The 21,287-nt window shown below is 35.9% G+C and overlaps 1 protein-coding gene across 2 annotated transcripts in view; it reads right to left on the reverse strand.

Moving 5' to 3' along the window:
• The window catches only part of Acvr2a (activin A receptor type 2A), a 79,136-nt gene extending 70,089 nt beyond the window's left edge, over nucleotides 1-9,047 (reverse strand). Inside the window, exon 1 of one of the 2 annotated variants that reach the window (XM_027937962.3) lies at nucleotides 8,323-9,047. In XM_027937962.3, coding sequence (XP_027793763.1) covers nucleotides 8,323-8,377 — 55 coding nt within the window. In that variant the 5' untranslated portion in view covers nucleotides 8,378-9,047. The remainder of the gene's footprint in view (nucleotides 1-8,322) is intronic. The other variant, XM_071619195.1, reaches the window with a different exon arrangement.
• Nucleotides 9,048-21,287: the final 12,240 nt, after the last annotated feature.

Genomic DNA, 21,287 nt, shown 5'->3' on the forward strand with positions numbered 1-21,287 from the left:
ATCAGAAAAATATCTAAATCTATTTCTATAGCACAGTATAATTTATTGTAAGGAAAATGCCTCACATAGATTTAGAAAAATATATAAAATATAAAAATCTAGATAACGAGTCATTATTGTAATTACTTGAATTTGACCATTATTTAAACATAATCTAGATGACCAGTTAAGACTCATTACTGTAATTACTAGAATCTGATTATTTAAGCACAAACAACATATTGAGCCATTAAAACTCAGAATTCTTTAAGTAGGTATCACAATAAAGACATATTCATCAAACAGTGTTCACCACATAAGAGAATATCACAGGCTCTCCAGTTTTTTATGTGCGCTTTCATTTTTCCAAATCTGTGTGCATGTTTTCATTCATAGTTATCACTAAATCCATGTCTATCTGTGTATTTATTCAGTTATGAAAGCTCTATTTTTTTCTGGCTTATAACTTCTTTACCAATTTTATTTAGTACTACCTCCATCTACATTAATATTCAAGTTGCTCTTCTGTCCTATATCCCACATCATATATTTGAACATCCATCAGGATCTATATCACTTCTACCTTTTCTAAGTTTTAATTACTTTCATCTGCTTTTACCCCTTTGACCAAGAATATCCCACCTCTTTAAGCAATTATGAATATCTCTTTATTACATAAATCTTTTCTTCAGATTAGGTCAAAATTCCTCTATCCCAACTTGCCTTCCAACCATGGTCAAGTCTACTCTCAACTGTTCTTGTGCTCCTGATGCTATTTTGTATTTTTTGCTTCATATAAGATGAATATTCTTCTAAACTCCTGGAAAGATACTATTTTTCTCTAGTATTGGGCTATATAATTCCTCTAATTTTATTAAATGAAAAAAAAAGTCTGAATTCCCCAAAATTATCTACAACACCTTCCTATGTACTTTAATTTATGCAACTAGTCCAGAACAGAAATAAAATGTCCCTTGAGACCAGTTTTCCCTATATTCCAACACCTAGACACACATTCTCCATTACAGATTAAATAATGACCATATTTTTCAGTGCACAGTTTTGTTCAGTGTATATATTTTTGACTGAACATATTTCCTTCTCTGAAGTACTGGTTAGAATAAGAAGTTGATGAGCTAGGTCAGTGTGTTTTAGAAGTTTACAATCCATTGGCTGGTCACTGATTGATGGGTCAAATTCAACATTTTAAAAATGAAATCAAATTATTTTTTAAAAGTATCCTACTCACATTAAGATTATATAGTTCATGAAACTTTGTTCTGCTACATACACATACACACACACACACACACACACACACACACCACATACACAATTACATGAGAACTAAATCATGACACAATGTATAATTCTTATTGTGGATTATGGCCAAAAAAGCAAGAAAGCTACTGAAACTTGAAGATATCTAAGATATCTTCTAAGTATAAAATTTCAAATTATATTAAAAGATTTAGTCTAAGGATAAAAAATAAAGCATCTTTAAAAATGATCAGAACTTAAGGATATCAAAACAACTACCAGCAAAATAATTTTTCTTAACAAAATGTCGTTACTGAACACTAATCCTAAAATTATAGAATCTTATATCTTTTAAAGTAGGAAAAAAATCAGAGATCATCTAATTCAAGTCATCTAATCCAAGTTCATCTCTTAACATAAGAGGAAATCTCTCGCCCAGAAAAGTGAAATAATTTCATTTCATTCATTCTATAAACATTTGCTGAGTGCCTACTGTGTACCAGGTTATAGGAATGAGTCTGTAGAGTAAGAGAAGATGTTTTCAAGAGTGCAAACAGGAAAGTAAACATCTGCACTAGTGTAAAGTAAAAGCAGGCAAGTAAACATTTGCAATAATTATTGAAATCAAGGTGACTTACAAGATGTTAGATGAACACAAAACAACTAACTGAATCTAGGTTGGGTGATAGAGAGTAATTCTAAAGAGGTGATACTTAGTCTTTTAAAACAACAGGAGTTAGCTAGGTAAAGGAGGAAGAAACAACATGTACAAAGATACCCTACTGATACACAAGATGACATCCAGAAAATTGTAATTCAAATATGTATGAATGAAGTATTGATTGAATCCACACTAAAGAGAAGCAATAGCAAAATATTTAGCATTTATGTGCCATTTAATCTCAAACCAATCTCTTAGGCAGGCACTGTTAATATTCCCATTTTGTAGATGAGGAAACTGAGGCACATGAATTTAAAGTGAGTTTGGCCAAGGTTAAGCTGTGAAGTAAAAATTTAAACCAAGGAAATCTAATGTCAGTGCCTATACCCTTAACTACTATACAAAGAGATTCGAGAAAATAGGCAAGAACCAAAAATCAAAGGACCCTGTGTACCATGCTAATACTTTAGATTCTATAAAGGTGACTCAACGTGAAAGGTTTTAAGCAAAAGTGATGTCAGATTTATTTTTTAATGAGGCCACTCTGGCAGCTATCTGGATGAACTGGAAAGAAAAGTAGTGACAGGGAACTAACTGGACTTAGCTAAAAGACCAATAATGATTCAGGTAAGAGAAAATGACAGATGAGCTAGACAGTGGTAGTACTGGCACAAGAACCCAAGTCAACCAACACTACAACCAACAATGTTGTGTACTATCCGTAAGAAACTCCAAATTTCCCCCCTTAGGTCTACCATTCTAAAAGTTCTAAAAATTCAACCTCAGGATCAACATATTTCCTTTAAATACTTTTATTTTAAAAAACCTGACCACTAGATGTATTGGGTATATGAAAATGACTAACTGAAATCTAGTTGGAGAATGATGGAAAATCAACTACTATCTAAAACAGTTTTCCTGCCTTCTTCCTCTATACACTATTCCTGGAACTTTCATGTTCAATAGTTAATTTAAAATCAATGTTCTGTCTAGACATGGCTGTCATAACTTAACAGAATTAAATGTACCACAAAGAAAAGCTAATGTGGGCCCATCAGTGGCAAGAAATACACTTTCAGGTATGGTCAAATTTTGGCATGAACAGAGATGATGAATTAGTAAGAGACTATATGACAGCAGCAAAAAGTTAAGAAAAACCTGAATATGAAAAGGAAAATAAGAGCAATCTAAAGTTCAAGCTATTTGATTACAAGAGATAACACTACTCCCAAATGTGTGTACAGTAGTTCAGAAACCAGAGGAAAAAAACTATCTGGTCAATCTCAAACATTCTAAATTCAATCTGCTTTCATTGAAAATAATGAGTGAGGCGTATTAAGGCATGGTGAATACTTAGCATAGGTTCCACAAGTAAACAGCCTACAGTATAGGAAAGTACAGAAGGAAAAGGAGGCAGGGGAGTAGACAAAGGGAAGAATATGAAAAAGGAACTATAACAGAAGGAAATGATGAGTTTTATAACAAAAATAGTGAAGGTATACCAGTAACCCCAGTGTTAAAGGTTGCCAACTTCCTCTATGATCTGAGGAACACTGTGACAAGCGGCAACATAAGAAAGCATGAAAAGACAAATCTGATATCAAAGATGAGAAGTAATAGTACTTATAAAAGAAAAATGAAAAAAAAAAATAAGTCTTAGACTCTGAAAGAACAAATTAGTGAGTATTAAAATCTCATTTGGTTTAATTAGTCTTCATTTCTTTGGAACAGACTCTGGTGGATCCAAAGGTGAAAATATCAGTAGTACCATACCAGAGGGCCATGAAGAGATGTTAAAGAGACAATATAAGGCTGATCTGCATACTTTTTGTGGAAGTGACTTCAGACTTCTCCTCTGAATGGTATAGCACTACTAAAAGAGTTTCACTATAAATTCAGGCATGGTAGCACATGCCTATAATTCCAAACACTTGAGAGGCTAAGGCAGAAAGATGGTTAAGTTCAAGGCCAACCTGTGCAACATAGGCAGACCCCGTCACTAAAATAAACAAACATATAATCAAATCTAATCAATCTATCTCAAATTTCACTATAATTCTCATCCTGGCTGGCTGAGTTAACTTTAATAAATCCAGAGTTCAAAATAAGGTATGCATTTATTAATTTTGATCAACATTTAATCTTAAAAAGGGCAAGGGTCGGCAAGAGATCATAGAATAGCATTTAGTGTATCCTAAATAAGTCTAATGGTAACCAAAACCCAACTAATGATTTTCAAGAAAATTATATAATTAAGAATTCACTTGAAAGTTTCTTGAAATTATAGTTAGACAAAAGAAATCCTTTTTAAAGGGTGAATTTATACCTTGAAGCTATTCAAGGCACATGTGATGGTGAACATATTTCTTCCATTCATACAAAACTTTTAGGCACCATGTTAAATACGTACAGACACATGTACACACATACCCTCATAGCCATGCAGCCCAGTGATCTCAAAAAGATAAAAGGCAATATCCTTAAAGATGATTGGTATAGCAGAGAGAATCCCAGATCCAAAGCAATATAATTAGGATTGATACCTTGACTAATTGTTCATCATATCCATGAATATGCAGTTTTCATGAACACTATCAAAATAGACCACTGTAAGTTTACTGATAAAAGTCAGCAAAATATTTTTATTAAAATTTAATGGGATGCAATAATATATATAACCTATACATATAGCCTATTTCCATAATTTAATCATATTTTAATTTGAAAAGATAATGAAAAGATAAAAACTTTAAATACAAGGTCAACTGGAGATCACCAATTCCAAATACTGATAAAATTTAGATAACTGACTTTGTGGGGAGTAAGAAGCACAGCACTTTTACTTCTATACTAAGCTTTTAAAAATTAAGTGTTTAAACTGAGCACAGTGCACACCTGTAATTCCAGAATGATGTAGCAGCACTGCAAATCTGAGACCAGCCTGAGCAACTTAGCAAGATCCTTCTCAAAATAAAAAAGACAGGGGATGTAACTCAGTAGTAAAACGCCCCTGTGTTCAATCCCCAGTACTGCAAAGAGAAAAAAAAAAATTGAGAGTTTAGAACAGGTCTTCAATCTCAACACTGAGTCAGATAATTCTTTGTTATGGAAGACAGTCCTATAGGATGGTTAGCAGCATCACTGCCCTCCACCCACTAGATGCCAGTAGCACATACACTCCAAGCTGTGACAATCAAAAATATCTCCAAATGTACCCTGGGGTAGAGGGGAGAAAAAAATCACCCCAACTTGAAAACTACTGATGTACCTCATAAATAGAAAAAAAAATCTAAATAAAATGGGGGGTGTGTCGGGGTTTTTTCCTAGTCTGAATGTTTCAACAGGTTATACTTGATCACAGACAACGTTTAAGAGATCCTCCCTCTTAGAAAACAACGTATTTAATATCTACACTTGTTAGCCAAAGTTAACAAGAATCTCAGAAGATTCTCTGCAGTGCCAACTCTCCCTCCAATCACACACACACTAGCGAGGGCACACAAGCATATACGCATACATACATACACACACACACACACACACACACACACAAAGATATCCTAGCTGAACTGAAGAAAATGTAACATAATTACCATACTTTCATTTATTCATCAAATATATTGACCACACTTTCCAGCTTCCACAGAATCCAAAGGAATTCTTACAAAATGTAATGTAGCTCAAATACCACAAAAGCTTCATTATTCTAGGTAGAATAAACCTAAGTTCTGGGACAAGTATTAAATTCATCCTCATATTTTAACAAATTATAAGAAAAGATACAAACTAACCATGAAGCTTTAAAAAGGAAAAAATTGAGAAGCAGATTTGTATTTTGAAACCAAAAGAGATAAGAGGAATGAAAAAATTCAAAATCAAAGGGAATCTGAAAGCATTCCAGGATGAGGGTAAAACTCAAAATGTTTCCCCTGGAATGAGAGATAGGAGGAAATTATACACTTGGCTATATCTTGCATAATCAGTCTCCAGAATACAAACTATGGAATGAGAAACTGAAAAATCAAAGTCCACAAAATACTAAAGAAAACATTTCCATTCTGAACACTTAGAAGGACTGTTCTTTACTATTGTTTCCCACTTAAAATTTTTTAAGTGAGATATCAAAGGAAAAAAAAAAAGAATCTGACAACTTGATAAATTTCTTAATTCTCATAAAAAACAACCACTCTGATACTTCCAGCATGCCAGATTACACATTACACAGAAAAATCAATTAGCAGGAGAAACACAATAATCCTTTTTTAAAGTATATTTGATTCATAACAAAGCCCTTTTTAAAAATCAGACGTTTTAAGTACTAAAAACCTTCATGTAAATATGGATTGAGGCTTTTAAGATTACTTCAATTATATTCAATAGGACCACATATTTTAATTCAACTACAAATGTTCATTTAAAAAAAACAATCTATGCAACAATACTCAATATTAATTTAATGTAAATGAACTATCTCTATGCTGCATAGCAACAAAATACTTTATATCAAAATTTTCAATATTAACCTCTGGCCCAGTGAAAAATTATCCTCTAAGAAACTAATGTTCAATTCTTTTTACTCCCAAACCAGAGGAAGCTGTAAGATCTATAGCAACAGCCTGCTTTTCTAGAAGTAATACCTTAAGACCACTCAAGAATAACATCCTTCACCAATTAATGTGACTCAGGTGGGTTTGGGAGGGAATAATGTCCAGGATTCTTTGGTCAGTGGCCATGATGCCCCTCCTTCTCAAGGGCAGGAGATCAGAAAAAGGGATTTGAATAGAAGAGTTCACCATTCAGAACATAATAGGGACAGAGGAGAAAGAGTACTACAGGAAAGATAAAAACTACATGGTTAAGTCATTTCACAAAAGCAAGATGTTTAATGTTATCAAGGCCTTCATTCATTTCAGACACACCATTGTTTAGCTTCCTCCCTAAACCATGCACAAAAAGAACTGTCAGCTTGCCTTAAGCATGTTTCTTCTTCCATTTAAACAGACATGATTCTTTTGGTTAATCTCTGGCAATGATCGCCATTTCACAACACATTCAGCCCACCCGGAACTGATCAATACCACTACAGACATAAGACTAGACTTTATCCATTTATTAACCACAAGGAAATGTACCATTCAGCAAAATTCTATACATTACAAAAGATTCTATTAAAAGGGGGGTGGGGAAGAGGGGCACACAAACACACACACACACACACACACACACACACACCACAGAGGTACACAAAGAAAAGACTACCACCCTCTAATTTCCCTGTGGCAAACGAGATAAAGACATGACCATGAAACCTGTCAATTCGTTCTTCCCCCTATAATTCTCACAACCTAGTAACTGGATAGTGAATACTTAGGATAAGTAGATCCATTATGATTTTTAAACTATTTCATCTATGCAATTAATTCTCCTGTTATGTACATTTGCACACCTTGCTGCTAAATATTGTATTCATTTACAGAATTTCAAATACAAAAGACTAGTTTTTCCAACCACTGGTTGCAACACAGAACGTCCTCACAAAATCAAAATTTCAAATATAAAATGGCCAGATCACTCTTACCAACCTTAGGCTAAATAAAATATATCTCATGAGCACAGCATATTTAACAGTACGAACAATTTCACATGGGCTGCTCTTAACCGAAAACAATGCTTCCAAACAAAGCGTTTAAAATAAGTATTCCGTAGGTAAGCAAAATCTATGCCTGAAAAGAGCACACAAATAAATGATGGTTGAAAGCCAGCACATTACCAACAGACAGCGGCATACCTCTCCTGCACTGAGTTATAGTTAATACTCCAACAACAACAACTATTTTTAACACTGCTGGACAATGAAGTTGAAGAAAACGTGAGAAGAGACAAATGAATTGCTGATAGGATTCATTGTTTCTCACGGTCAAAATTAAATATCAACTGACTTGATTTATGTCGTAATGTTCACCGGAGAAGCACTAATTAGAAGACTAGAAAATGACATTCATAAAAGAAAGAAAAAAAAAAACAACACCTTGTTTTGGAGGAGCTTACACTAAATGACATTTCAGAATACCCCTTTTGGGTCTCAACCTTTGCATAAATTGTCACTTGTGGTATTTGTGGCTTAACAGCAACCCCACCAGCGCTGTCATCCAGTGTTATGGCCACAAACCATGACTTTCTCACTTCCACAACAACACAGCACTCACTCTTATCAGTTCGTCAACCTAACTCAAAACAAGAAAAATTCATGGAGTTTTCCAGATCACAATCAGACCAGGGGGTGGTGGTAGCAGCAGACGGGCTCAGGGTGTGGGGAAACCTCCCCAGGCTCCACTGGAGCTCACCGACCCAACAACAACCGCGGCCACCAGCAGCGGCAGCCGCGGCCGCAGTAGCAGCCCCGCCGGGCTCCCTGCACCTACCTGAAGAACAAGAGATAAGAAAGACGGCAAACGCCAACTTTGCAGCAGCTCCCATTTTCCCGAGGCGCCGGGGAATCCGAAGGAAGTTCTCGCTAGATATCCAGTTTTCTGCGTCTTCCTCGGAGACAAACCTCCTGGTGTAAAATCAACCGTCATAAAACATATTCGGAAGCCCCCGAGGATGGGGGTAAAAAAAACGTTCACGGGGTTCTTAAAAAAAAAAAAAAGAGAGAGAAAGAGGGAAAAAAAAGCACAACAATAAAAAAAAAAATGCACCACGGGGAAAAACCGCCACACACACGCACAACACACAAAACCAAACAACGAAAAGCCAACAACAACAAAAGCGGGTTTAAATCACTGTCAAAATCACTGTCAGCTCCGCTCGCCTCTCGAGTCTCTCGGAACAAAACGCCAGGCTGAGGCGAAGAGGAGGCGGCGGCGGCGGCGGCGTCCACTGCCGCCCGGACAGTCCGGGAACCGAGCTGGGTCCGACGTCCGGACCGACCTTCAACCCGGACACCCAAAGTCCGCGGACCACTGGCAACCGAGCTCGCGACTGTGGCGGCCGAGGAGGCAGCGGCGCAGGGAAGGGTCGGCGGGAGGCGGTGGCGACAGCAGCGCAGGCGGCGGCCAAGTTCTGGTCCAGGCTCTGGCTCCGGCTCCGGGCTCCGGGCTCGGCCGCGTTTTCGGTCTCCTGGCCTCCGCCGGGCCCCGCCCCCCAGACTTCCGGTTCCGGCCCGAAGCTGGAAACTAGGTGCAGCGGAGAACGCTCGGCGGCGGCGGTGGCGGCGGCGGCAGCGGCGGCCGGGCGCAGCGCGCGTGCCGGCCCGGGAGCGCGAGGAGATTGTCGGGGAAGCGAGGCGGGAGCGGGGGAGGGGTGAGAGCGAGGGCGGGGCTGACTGGAGGGCGAGGAGGCGGGGCGGACGGAGGCTCGGTAACGCGAGGCCTCGGCGTCCGGCCTGCTTGGTCGGAAGATCCCTCGACAAAGGGGAGAGGGTGCCTCAAAGTCTCTGGGCCTTGGCAGGGCTGTAGGTGGGCGGGGTGGTTGCGGCCGGGTACCATGCACGGCTGTTGTCCTGATCGCGCCCAACTGGACTCTCTGGAGTGCCCGCCCAATCGTTCAGGGACAGTCCTGGAGGAACCCAGGATGGTGGACGGTGTCTCCAAAGGGCGTCTGCGGCGCCCAGCCCTTCCTCTGGGGGTCGCCTAGTCGCCAGCACCAAGTGGGTGGAATCCGCGGGTGGGAACCGGTCTGCCGCGCCCTTGAAGCTGCCAGAGGGAGCTCGGGATGCGCGAGCTGGCGTCGGCGCCCCCAGCCTAGGCGATGCGACCTACCGCTGTGACTTCTATCTCAGCGTTTTGTCTTGCATCTGAAAAACTAATCAAGAAAGACCTGTCCGACGGGTTGGGATATCCACGCCAATTATCGCAATGTACAATTTGAATCCTTTTCCACCATACCTTTTGTACGCAAAGCGTTGTTTTGAAAACGGTTCTGTACGTAATAGATTCGCAAATATGTGTTTGTTACGCTTTGAAGAAAAACCTGAAGGTTTCGATCGACATACCCAATGGTCAGACAAGTGTTTACTTTTAAAATTTTTAGCTCTTTTAGGTCCCAAAAGACATATAATCCATGTTGTTTGCTTACAAGGTGCTGTGTTAGGCACATAATGGAATCCAAAATGTGAAAATAAGATCTCTATCACATGGAGCTCAGGGTATATACTATATTGGAAATTGACTACAGAATACACATTAAAGGCTATTAAAGTTAACTAGCTCTGTCTTTTGCCACATGTTAGTGAGCTAACGTTAGAGATCTTGTCTTTTTCCCTATTTTTATCTCAACACGGAGAAGTGTCTGGCATAAGTTCTTAATAAGTTAAAGAAAATTATAAATGATTCAAAAGTAACTGACCTCTTTCTTAAATACAAGTATCTTTACATCTACTTTTTTTCAACAACTGTATCGTAGGCTAATTGATATTTTACTTAGAATTTACCAATTCCCACATTTTTCCACAAAACTCAAGCCTTCTCACTTTTATTTATAGTGTTTTCTTTTTCTCTTTCCTTAAATTACTCTGTATTTCTGTCTATTAAGTTCATCCTGTAATTATCTGCCTAGTTCTACCTCTTGTCAAGGTTATTAATAATCATTGTGGCTCTTTAAACTCTCTCCAAGATTTCCAGTTCTCAAGTTGTGGTGCTCAGAATTTGACTGATATTGTGCAACAAAGTTCCAAGTTAGTCTTCAAGGTGTCCCTGATCTCATGCAATTCTGCAGCTTTTATGAGCTGGTCAGAAGAATATGTATAAAACTTCCATTCTTTGGTTGAATTAAGAGATTCCACTATCCATATGGGAAAGTGCTTTTTTGATTTAGAATCACTTTCAGTCCATTCAGGAATTTGATGTCAGTTATGCCCTGGATACAGGCCCTACTGTTGTCTTATCACTGCATCACTTCAATATTCTTGTGTTGTGAAACCAAAGCAAGTGGAATAACTGGAATAACCAGAAATGGAACTGAAACTTGAAAACATATTGCTTATCTTCTTACAACTCAAATTTGTCATTATAAGAGAATATGAAGATTATTTTTCTGTAGTACTTAAGAGGAGCAACAAATCTAAATCTTCACTAGAATATTCTAACAGAGTTAAGTAACCCCATGAGAGAAGTTATTAACATCCAGTAACATTAGCTATGTATCTACTCCTACATCTGTATTCACTCCTCCCTCTGTTTTTTTTTTTTTTATTTCAAAAATAATAGCAAAACCACAGAGTATGTGACTAATTCCCACTGGAGTTCCAAAGCTTAAAAAAGATAAAGGTAGCTACAGCTAATTATACTGCCCTTCTTTCCTCCCTATTTTCTAAGGAAAAAATTGTGTGTGTGTTTGTGATGTATGTTTGACATGGTGTCCCCTGCATTGCCCAGGCTGGCCTCAAACGTGCAATGCTCCTGGCTCTGCATCCCACATAACTGGGATTACAGGCCCCTGCCACTGTGCCCATTCATAGAATCCCTTTTTGGAATCCACAAATTGAGCACTTTCCTAACATTGTGCAAGATGTACAACCTGATTTGGGAAGAAAGGGAAGGAAGGAAAGGGAAACAAGGGATTTTAGTATACTAGAACATTTGATGTTATGAGATAAATAGATTCAGTTAATGACACTTAATCCTCACACCCAAGATCTAACCTTGTTACCAACCCAGTGTTAGACTTTCAAGTTCTAGAGTCCTGCTAAGAAGTTCAACTGAACCACAAGCTAATGTAATAATCTTGAGAAGTTGGTTCAATCTAGACAGTAAAGTATATTTTAGTTGGATGAGATAGTGACACAGAATGCTTAAGAGTAAAAGGTGATTTTGTTTTTGAATTAATAACTTATGTGGCTCAAAAAAGATGGACAAAGTTTCAGTTCTGAAGTAGCACTGGAATTGAACTGAGCTAGAATTGAATTTGCCCTGAGATTGAGTATTATGCCATTTCTGGAGAAATTAACCCTAAGAATTCACTTGTTTGGGGACAAAGGACTTATCTGAATATATCACTGAAGCAAGATGTCAAATCTCTTCATCTTCAGGAAGATACATGACTGAAAACCTTTGGTATATGTTAGAAGGTTAAGTTCCCCTTCAATGAAGGCTTTGGAAGTATTTCTGCTGCTTTCTAGCTACTATAAAAGTTTACAGCTGTGTTCTCATAACACAAGCATTCCTGAAAGTGACACAAATTTCTTCTATACCAATGCTCTAAGGCATAATACGTAAGGAATAAACTTGGTAACTTCGTAAGTCAAAGTAAGACACATAATGATCAACATATATTTTATGAATATCTTCTTTTTATGCACCCAAGGTGAGAAGGAAACCCCACACAGTAGTTTTTGCTTTATTCCTCCCCTTTTGTTATGCCCAGCAATAGCAACACTATGCCAATGGGGTCAACAAAACATACTGAGGAGAATGAGGATGTAGGATTAGATAAAAGGCAAAGCAGTGAGATAAATATTTTAGGGCAAGAATGTAAGTAGAGTTAAGAGAAACTAGCTGTGACAGAAATAACATATTTAGCACTTTGATAAAAGGCTGTAGTAATCCATCCAGAAATGTAAATATCAACAATCAATTGGTTTCTCTGTAACATCGCATAAGCAACATGTTACTTTTTCTCCCCACTATCATCTCCTTCAAAACCCAGTATGAGAAACAAAAATAACAAAATTAATTTGAAAGGATTTTTTTTCCTTCCCTCCAATTTATATTGATTACCACAGTATTCAATTTTCCTCAGGAACTAAGACTCAGCTCCTCCCCAGACTGAAAAACCAAAGTGCCTACTCTAAAACTGCTGAGTGGCTGGCAGAACCCCCTTCCCTCAGTGGTTCTGAATTGTGGCATCACCAACCCTTCCCTCAGCAGCTAGAAATGTGTATGGGGATGGAGGTTGGAGTTGGGCAAGGTGTTAGTTTAGACAACAACTGGTAAGGGTGGTGTTACTAGCTTTTAGGGTACCAGGATTAGGATGTTAAATTCCCTTCAGTAGGTTGATTAGTTCTACCCAACAAGTAGTATAGCACATTCGACGCCCTAGGTTTGATCCTCAGCACCCCATAAAAAATAAGTAAAATAAAGAATTTGTGTCCAAATATAACTAAACAATATTAAAAAAAATAACAGTGAATTCCATCCATTTTGACAAATGATTAAAATCTTAACTAAAACTTTGACCTTTTAGTACTGAAGTTCCAGAAAGCAAGATTGCATAAGGGTCAATCATTTTCAATACATTGTCCATCTTTACCTGTGATATTCATTTATTCCAAAATAAATTTTTAGGTATAGGATTTGTACTAGGTATTAGTTATACAAGTAATGGATGAAATAAATATAGTCTCTGCCCTCACTGAACTTACAATACCATGAAGGAGACAGAAAAAAAATAGCCAGTAAACAAGTAACTGTCAAAATGGGAGGAATTATTTTGATAAGTGGACAGAATGCTGAGATAAAGAATAAGAGTAGTAGGATAAGGTAGAAAGAGGGGACTTAGTTAGAGAGAATGATTCAAGAAGGGCTTTCTAAGAAAGTAGCACTTAAGACTGAAAGCTGAATAATGAAAAGGAGATAGCCAAGAAAGAAGTTAGTGAAGAAGAAACAGTAAGTACAAAACTTAGATTGTTAAGACACTGAAACAAGGCTCTCATGTCAAGGAGGAGAGTGGTATGAGTAAGTGAGAGAAAAACAAGGCCCATAATACGCAAAATCTCATAGGAAAAAGTAAGGTCCTTGGGTTCAATTCAAGGTGAAGCATCAAGCCATTGGTGGTCAGGTTTATGCTTAAAATATTACTCTGTTATATGGAGAATGAGTTTGCAGGATATTCTCAAAGAAAGTAGAGACTAGTTAGAAAGTCATCCAGTCAGCCTAGAGATGATGGTATTATGAACTGATATAGAAAGGAGTGAGAAGATTCAAGATATATTCTGGAAGTGAAATCAACAGAATTTGCTGATGGATTGAATGACTCCTGATTTTTCTTCGTGAGCAAATTAATTGAGGTAGTGTCATTTATTTAGATGTGGAAAACTTTACGGAAGAAGCACTACATATATCTCAAATTGATGAGATTCAAGATACAAGATTAAAAGGTTCAATTTTGAAAATGTTAAATTTGAGGTGCCTGTGAGACACCTCAGGGAAGATATAAAGTAAGCAAGGAGATTATGTGACTAAATTTTGGAGGAGCTTGCAATGCTACAAACATAAATACAGAAGTTTTCAGTATACGAATGGTATTTAAGGCCATGAAATGAATGAGAGCATCTAAATAGGGAGTAGAGAAAGATGCATATTTTGTGTAAACAAAGATAAAGTACACGACAAAGGACTTATCTGAATATTTGCTACTTTTATAACATGGAAAGAGCATTTTTAACCTATGCTAAGATAAAATTATTATTTTAGAAATAATTATGATTTAAAACTCTATTCTTAAAGAATTATGAATAGGAAAATGAAAAGATGTGAGCTTATTGTTTATTTTGTGTGAAAGTTATTTTTACACTTTCATAATAGATAATATTTATACATTTTATAATTATATATATAAATATTTTGTGGTAAAATAAAGCCAGTGGGAAAAGAAAAAAAAATTTCTTTTCCATATGATTTTTTTTAATTTTTGTTTTCTTAGGTTTAACTACACTGGATTTTCCCACCTGTTTAAGCATGCAAATTAAACAAAACACTTAACTGCACTTTATTGTGCTTCTTTTTAACTTAGATCAGAAGAATTTTAATCAAAGCTGTACTGAAGCTTTAGGGGAATCTTAAGTTGTAGGGATGTTAGTAATTTTAACTAGTCCAAATACATTCTGTGTACCTTTTTATATTCAAAATCAGTTATTACTAGCTGCTCTTGCAAGTAAATGATAATTTTAATCCCATTTTTCAGGTGAACAAATACAAAGGTTAAATGGTTTGCCTGGAAGCATAAATTGAATCAGTAGCAGAAGTAGGATTATATAACTCCAAACTACTGACTCAAAGCTTAGTCCAATGAGCCATGCTGTTTCTCAAGTAGTAGGCATATTAATTGTTCCTCCAAGCAGGAAACAGAGCTCTAAATGGAGCATGTCCCATCCAGAAGACCTATGCAAAATAGTAAAGAGACCTATTTATTTCATTTAGTTAAGACAGAAAGAAAATAACTTATGCACAAAATTATCAAACTTGCTTTTTTGTTAAAGAATAAGTATATATTATAAATTCAAAAAGTAATAATACAAAATAGGTTACAAAAATATACTGTTTCCTAGTTGTAAACCCATAGAATGTTTTGTTTTTAATGGTAGCATCAGACCTAGGATACACAGAATGATGAATTTGCTGTATAAAATAAACACATAATTCAGTAATCCATGTACACTTTGTTATCTAGGCTAATCATAGAAAAGATTGTATAAATATTACTTAATATTTGAATAAATGTTTACCTTACTCATTGCTCTTATTTCAAGTCCACCCAGGTATGTAATATTTTTTACTCAATTTTAACCCTGTACTTTCAAAGCCATAAATGGGAAGGAGATTGTATTGAAAGAGTAGATTAAGGAAAATTACAAATTAAAAGTAAATGGGTCAGGGCTGGGGTTGTGGCTCAGCAGTAAAGTGCTCACCTAGCACGTGTGAGGTGCTAGATTTGATCCTCAGCACCACATATAAATAAATAAATAAAATAAAGGTATTGTGTCCAACTACAACTAAAAAAATTTTTTAAATATTAAAAAAAAAAGTAAATGGCTCAGGATTGGGGTTATAGCTCAGCAGTAGAGCGCTTGCCTCACACATGTAAGGCACTGGGTTCGATCCTCAGCACCACATAAAAATAAATAAAGTAAATGTATTTTAAAAAAAAAAGTAAATGACTCTACTTCCATTTCTGGATATGATAGAAAAACTTATATTACATTAATTCTCCTGTTAAGAACAACAATTTATAAATAAGATATGTCACAACTATTTGAAACTACTTAAAAAGTAATTAAAGAATCCATTATTAAAGGGACAAAAATCCTAGAGAGGATATAAGTTTAATGAATTGAGGTCCATATTTACCTATGCTTTTCACTTTGGTTTTTGCATTCAAGGTATGGATAATAGATGAAAACAAGAGAGTGGCAGTTAGGACTGTGGCTTTTTCACTGGATTAGGGAGATAAGTTGTAGTTTATGACTGCTAAAGTGACTTGATGAACTAGAGTTTAGAAGTTGAGAAAAGCACAGAGGAGTGAACCCAAAATTCTGCTAAATCTCTTCAAGTCACAGGCTGACTCCTTAACTGTGTGAGGTAAGATGCAGAGAAATTAAATGTTAAGAAACAGTCTGGTAGTTAAAGAATTGAACCAAGATTTTGGCAGTCTTGGAAACTTTTGGAGACAGAAATGGGAAGGAGGAAGAGCCCAGGTCAATTCTTCAAGAAGGCTACTTCTTAAAAAGTAAAGGCTAAGCTTTAAGACAAACTGAAAGTTTGTGAACCTAAAAAAATCTGAAATCTAATACTGAGTGGAGTAATATGATTAAGTCTATGCATTATATGACTTCTGGAACAAGTTAAATCCTCTTGGAAGAAAGATAACTTCCTGCATAATCTTTGCAATTTTTCACAACATCCAGCATTCAATTAAAAATTAACAAAGCATATAAAAATCAGGACCAAATGGATTTTCTAGAGCCCAAAATTATAAGAACTAAAATGAATTTTAAAAGTGGATTTATAATAGGTTAGGCACAACAGAGAATAGTAAATTAAGGGTGAGAAAATATTCAGATTTAAGCATAGGGAATAAAACAACAACAAAAACAAAAAAGGAAAACACAGAAGGCAGAATAATAAAAGCTAAAAGAGCAAAAGAACATAAGAGTGGAACAGAGTTTAAAAGTTCTGGTATAACTATAATTGCAGTCCTAGAAGGATAGGAAAACATGAATAGAACAACAGGAATATTTGAAAAATTATTGGTAGCTAGTTTTACAAAACTAATGAAAGAAAAGAAGCCACACATTCAAGAAGATCTACAAACCACATTTAGTACAAATTTAATGAAAAGTATCCCAGATGATTAAGTTCAAACATTTGTAAAACAATTAAAAATACTGGATGTAGAGAAAAAAATACACATTACTTTCAAAGGTACAAAAATGAGACTTGATGCTGACTTTTTAGTAGAACCTAGGCAAACCATAAAGCCAAGGTTAATACATCTTTAAATTTCTGAAAGAATATAACTGCTAAACAAGAACTTCATACTCATAAAAATATATATTAAAAAGGAATGTTAATTAAATGCTTTTTCAGATTGAGATTTTTTTGCTATCAGACTTATACTAAATTTGACTCTATAGGTATCTTTTCAGATTAAAATGCAGAACTATAGAAAAACTAAAAAAACTTGGAGAGTAATGTAGGAGTAAATCTAACCACAAACAATAGTAGTAACACATTACAGGGTTTTTAAATAGAGTATTAATATATGACAATTATAATATAAAAAGTAAAAAAGTATATGTCTTAGTTTAGGCTGCTATAACAAAACAATATAGACTGAGTGGCTTAACAAATATTTATTTCTTATTATTAGAAGCTGAGAAGTCTAAGATCAAAATGTCAGAAAATTCAGTTCCTTGCCCTCTTCCTGGTTTGCAGACACTGTTTTGCTTTGTCTTCACATGATGGAGAGCAAGAGAGAGCTCCAGTCTCTTTCCTTTTCTTATACAGACCCTAGTCCTATATTAGGAGCGTCTCCTTCATGAGTTCATCTAAACCTAACTACAATTCAAAGAAACCACCTTTCAATACTGTCACATTGAAAATTAGAGTTTCAGTAAATGGATTTGAGGGGGCTGGGAGACTTAGTTTGGTCCACAATAGTAAATGAAGTTAAAATGTTGTAAGGTCCTTGACTTATCCAAGAAATGTTAAATGTACTCACTAACGGTCAACTTAAGGACTTACATTAGTTGACTTAAGGTAGATTGTAAAAAGCAATTCCAATAAGAATATTAGAATCTAATATTTTAGAGTAGACAATAAGGTAATAATAAATATATAAGTAACAATTTAATAGATGTGATAATTGAAATAACAAACAATCCAATAGAAAAGACAGCAAAACAGAGAATAGGTGATAAAATAGAAAATAGAGTAAGAAGATAAATTTGAATCCAAATACATCAGTAATCACATTAGATTTGTTGAATTAATACTCCAATTAAATGATAGCAATGGTCATAGTGAGTCAATAAGAAAAACAATATGAACTTCCTCTTTTTAGTCTCTCTGTGAGAAGAGTATTTGTCATCCAACTTAAACATACACCTTGATGAGATTTCTCAATGCTCATTCATTACAATATCACATACTTTGAATAAGGAATTCACCCATGATTATATTAGGTACTTCTGCCACTTACTCTTTCCCTGATTTCTACTAAAACATAGAATGCTTGGTCACAATTCGGTGATTCCTTTCTAGGTATTTGAAGAATATTAGGAACCTATCCTTACCTTAGCATCTATGTCCTTAACTTATCTGAGCATTTCTCTATGCTACAAGGCTTTTCCTGAAAAATGGTACAGATTAAGCATTCCTAATTCCAAAATTCAAAATCCAAAACATATTAAGCACTGATATGATGCCACCAGCAAAAAACTTCCATACCACACTTTATGTTACAGATTATAGTCAAAACATAGGCACACTAAAAATATTGTTTAAAATAACCTTCTTGATATAAGGTATGTATGAAATGTAAATGAATTTCATGTTTAGACTTGAGCCAACCCATCTCTCTCTTTCCCTCTGTCTTCCTCTCTATTTTATATAGGCAAATATTCCAAAATTCTGAAAAAATGCAAACCTGAAACACTTGCGGTCTCAAGTATTTCAGATAAGGGCTAACTTTTCATCTTTGACTAGTTTAATAAGCATATTTTGAACATAAATTCTGAAATCACAGATGAGAATAATAAATAAAGTAGAATCTACAAAGCTGTTATGTATTTGTGGATAGCTACTAGAAACCCTTTATTTTATTTTCAGTCAACTGAATAGCACACAAGTGAAAAAGTGCTATTTATTAAGAGAATAAGGAACTTGGATAATTCATTTATGATTTTGCAATTAAGTTCTAAATAATAAAACTCCACTCTCAGGTCTTAAACAGAGAGTAACTCTAGCTGGGTTTTCTCTACCCTTCACCTTGAATAAAAACTTAAAATCTCAGCTACTTAAAGATTCAAGATATGAGGGTCTTTTTATCCAGATACCTCTCTATAGCCTGAATTTTTCTCTCCTTGGAACACACCTTTCCCACTAAACTCACCAAAATACAGTTCACCCTTTGGCCAATCGCTCACCTGAATACTACCATTCTCTTCAACAATTTTAGTGGAAAAAAACTATACCTGATATGGTGTGTTACTGTTGTATATTGCTTCATTACCTCAAGAAACCCTAGAAGTAGCAACCCATCTCTCAGTTTTTTCACTTGCTGCTCTCTCCTTGAACCCAAACCCTTGAAAGCACTGCCTTTTCTTTCTAGTACAATCAACCTCCTTCAGAGCAGTCATCAGTCTGTCAGGGTCATTGAGATTAACCCCACAGAAATTCCATGATCAGTCTTCTTTACTTTATATTGGATATGTGAAAATATGCATAAGTCTTCTGAGCTCAGCCTTAAATGAGCAGCTCTTCCTGAGTTTATTCTCTCTCTTATGTTTTTTTTTTTTCTTTTTCTTTTTTTTTGGCTATCTGAACCCAGAATCTCTTGAAGGACTTATTTTCTCACGGCAACTTTATGTAACTACACAGCACTTTTCCCTTTCCCCTGCACTATAAACCTACACAGATATCAGTAGCCTGTCTGAGTGGCCCAGAACTTCTAGAATTCAGGGGTTACTACCACTTAGCTATTGTTTCTCTACTGTTCCCATTGTATTATCAAATATAATAAAGCATTAGCATATTTTACCTGATGTTAGGGTCTGTAAACAAGTCAGGATGGCGCCTGGCATTTTGCCAGAGGGAGTGGTTTGTGAAGCGGCAACCTGAATTATACTTTTAATCTCTGACTGTGAATTTAGATCAATTTTAGGGAATGAACCCCAGGGTAATTCAGAGGCTATTTAATAGCATGCATCACCACAAGAAATTGAGAACGTACATTAATGTTTACCTAGTTATTATTATTTTGTTATATACAAAAGTAGAGGCATGGTGTATGGAACCCCTAGGCATTTATCACCCAACTTCTACAATTATTGCAGTCTGCTTATATTTATTTTTAAAAGAACAATCTTTGAGTACTATATTGTATTAACATTGCTGTCTCAAGAATTGTTATCCCCCATGATCAATTTGGCTTTTTAAATAATTATTTTGTAGTTATAGGCAAACACAATATCTTTATTTTATTTTTATGTGGTGCTGAGGATCGAACCCAGTGCCTCACACATGGTAGGCGAGTGCTCTACCTCTGAGCCACAACACCCACCCCAATTTGCTTTTTATTCTAAATCTGGTCCAGAAACCAAACTAAAATACTGGGGGAAAAAAGTGGAGGGAGATAAAGAAAAACAAATGGATTATAGTTCTTTTAATCCCAGGGCTAGCTCTTTCATATTATCTTTACCGAATAATGCAAGTTACAGCACTAAGTATTTTATAAATTCTCCTTTGAAACAATGGCTGAGGGGAATTCTAGATTATTGGAGTTTACAGGGATTTTTTTTCATTACACTACAGTTGTCATAGTTACCCCACATTGTATTCTTCAGAGAAACCTCTGACCAATTCAATCTAGGCAGGTTAAAGTCTGGGGATATCTATTTGGGATGAATTATTAGCAACTGCAGCAGTTGAAAGAAGAGAAAAGAGGCTTTCAAAGTCTGTAAAATAGACTACTCTGGTGTGCCCCACTTCTAGGTAAAGAATAGTTGACTATGGCTATACCTCTAGAGGAGATGAATCAAATGACAATTAGTTTAAGCCTATGCTGAGGACAGTGCTAGAATTTGGATCTATAATTTTTTATTTGTTCTTTTCAGTTATACATGATAGTATAATGTATTTTGGCAAATTATACATATCTAGAATGTAACTTATTCTATTTAGGATCCCACTCTTGTGGTTGCACATGATGCAGAGTTACCTTGATCGTGTATTCAAATACAAGGCTAGAAAGTTATGTCTGATTATAGAATTTGGATCTTGAAGGGTCCCCAAAGGTCCATGTGGTTAAGTTTTAATTTCTAGATAGTACTATTGGGATGCTGTGGGACCTTCTAAAGGTGGGACCTACAGGTCATCAGGTCATTGAGGGTATGCCCTTGAAATGGATCCTGGGACCCCAGCCTCTTCCATTTCCTCTCTTTTCCTTTCTA

Source organism: Marmota flaviventris, chromosome 11 (genome assembly GCF_047511675.1).
Source record: "Marmota flaviventris isolate mMarFla1 chromosome 11, mMarFla1.hap1, whole genome shotgun sequence".
Taxonomy (NCBI): domain Eukaryota; kingdom Metazoa; phylum Chordata; class Mammalia; order Rodentia; family Sciuridae; genus Marmota; species Marmota flaviventris.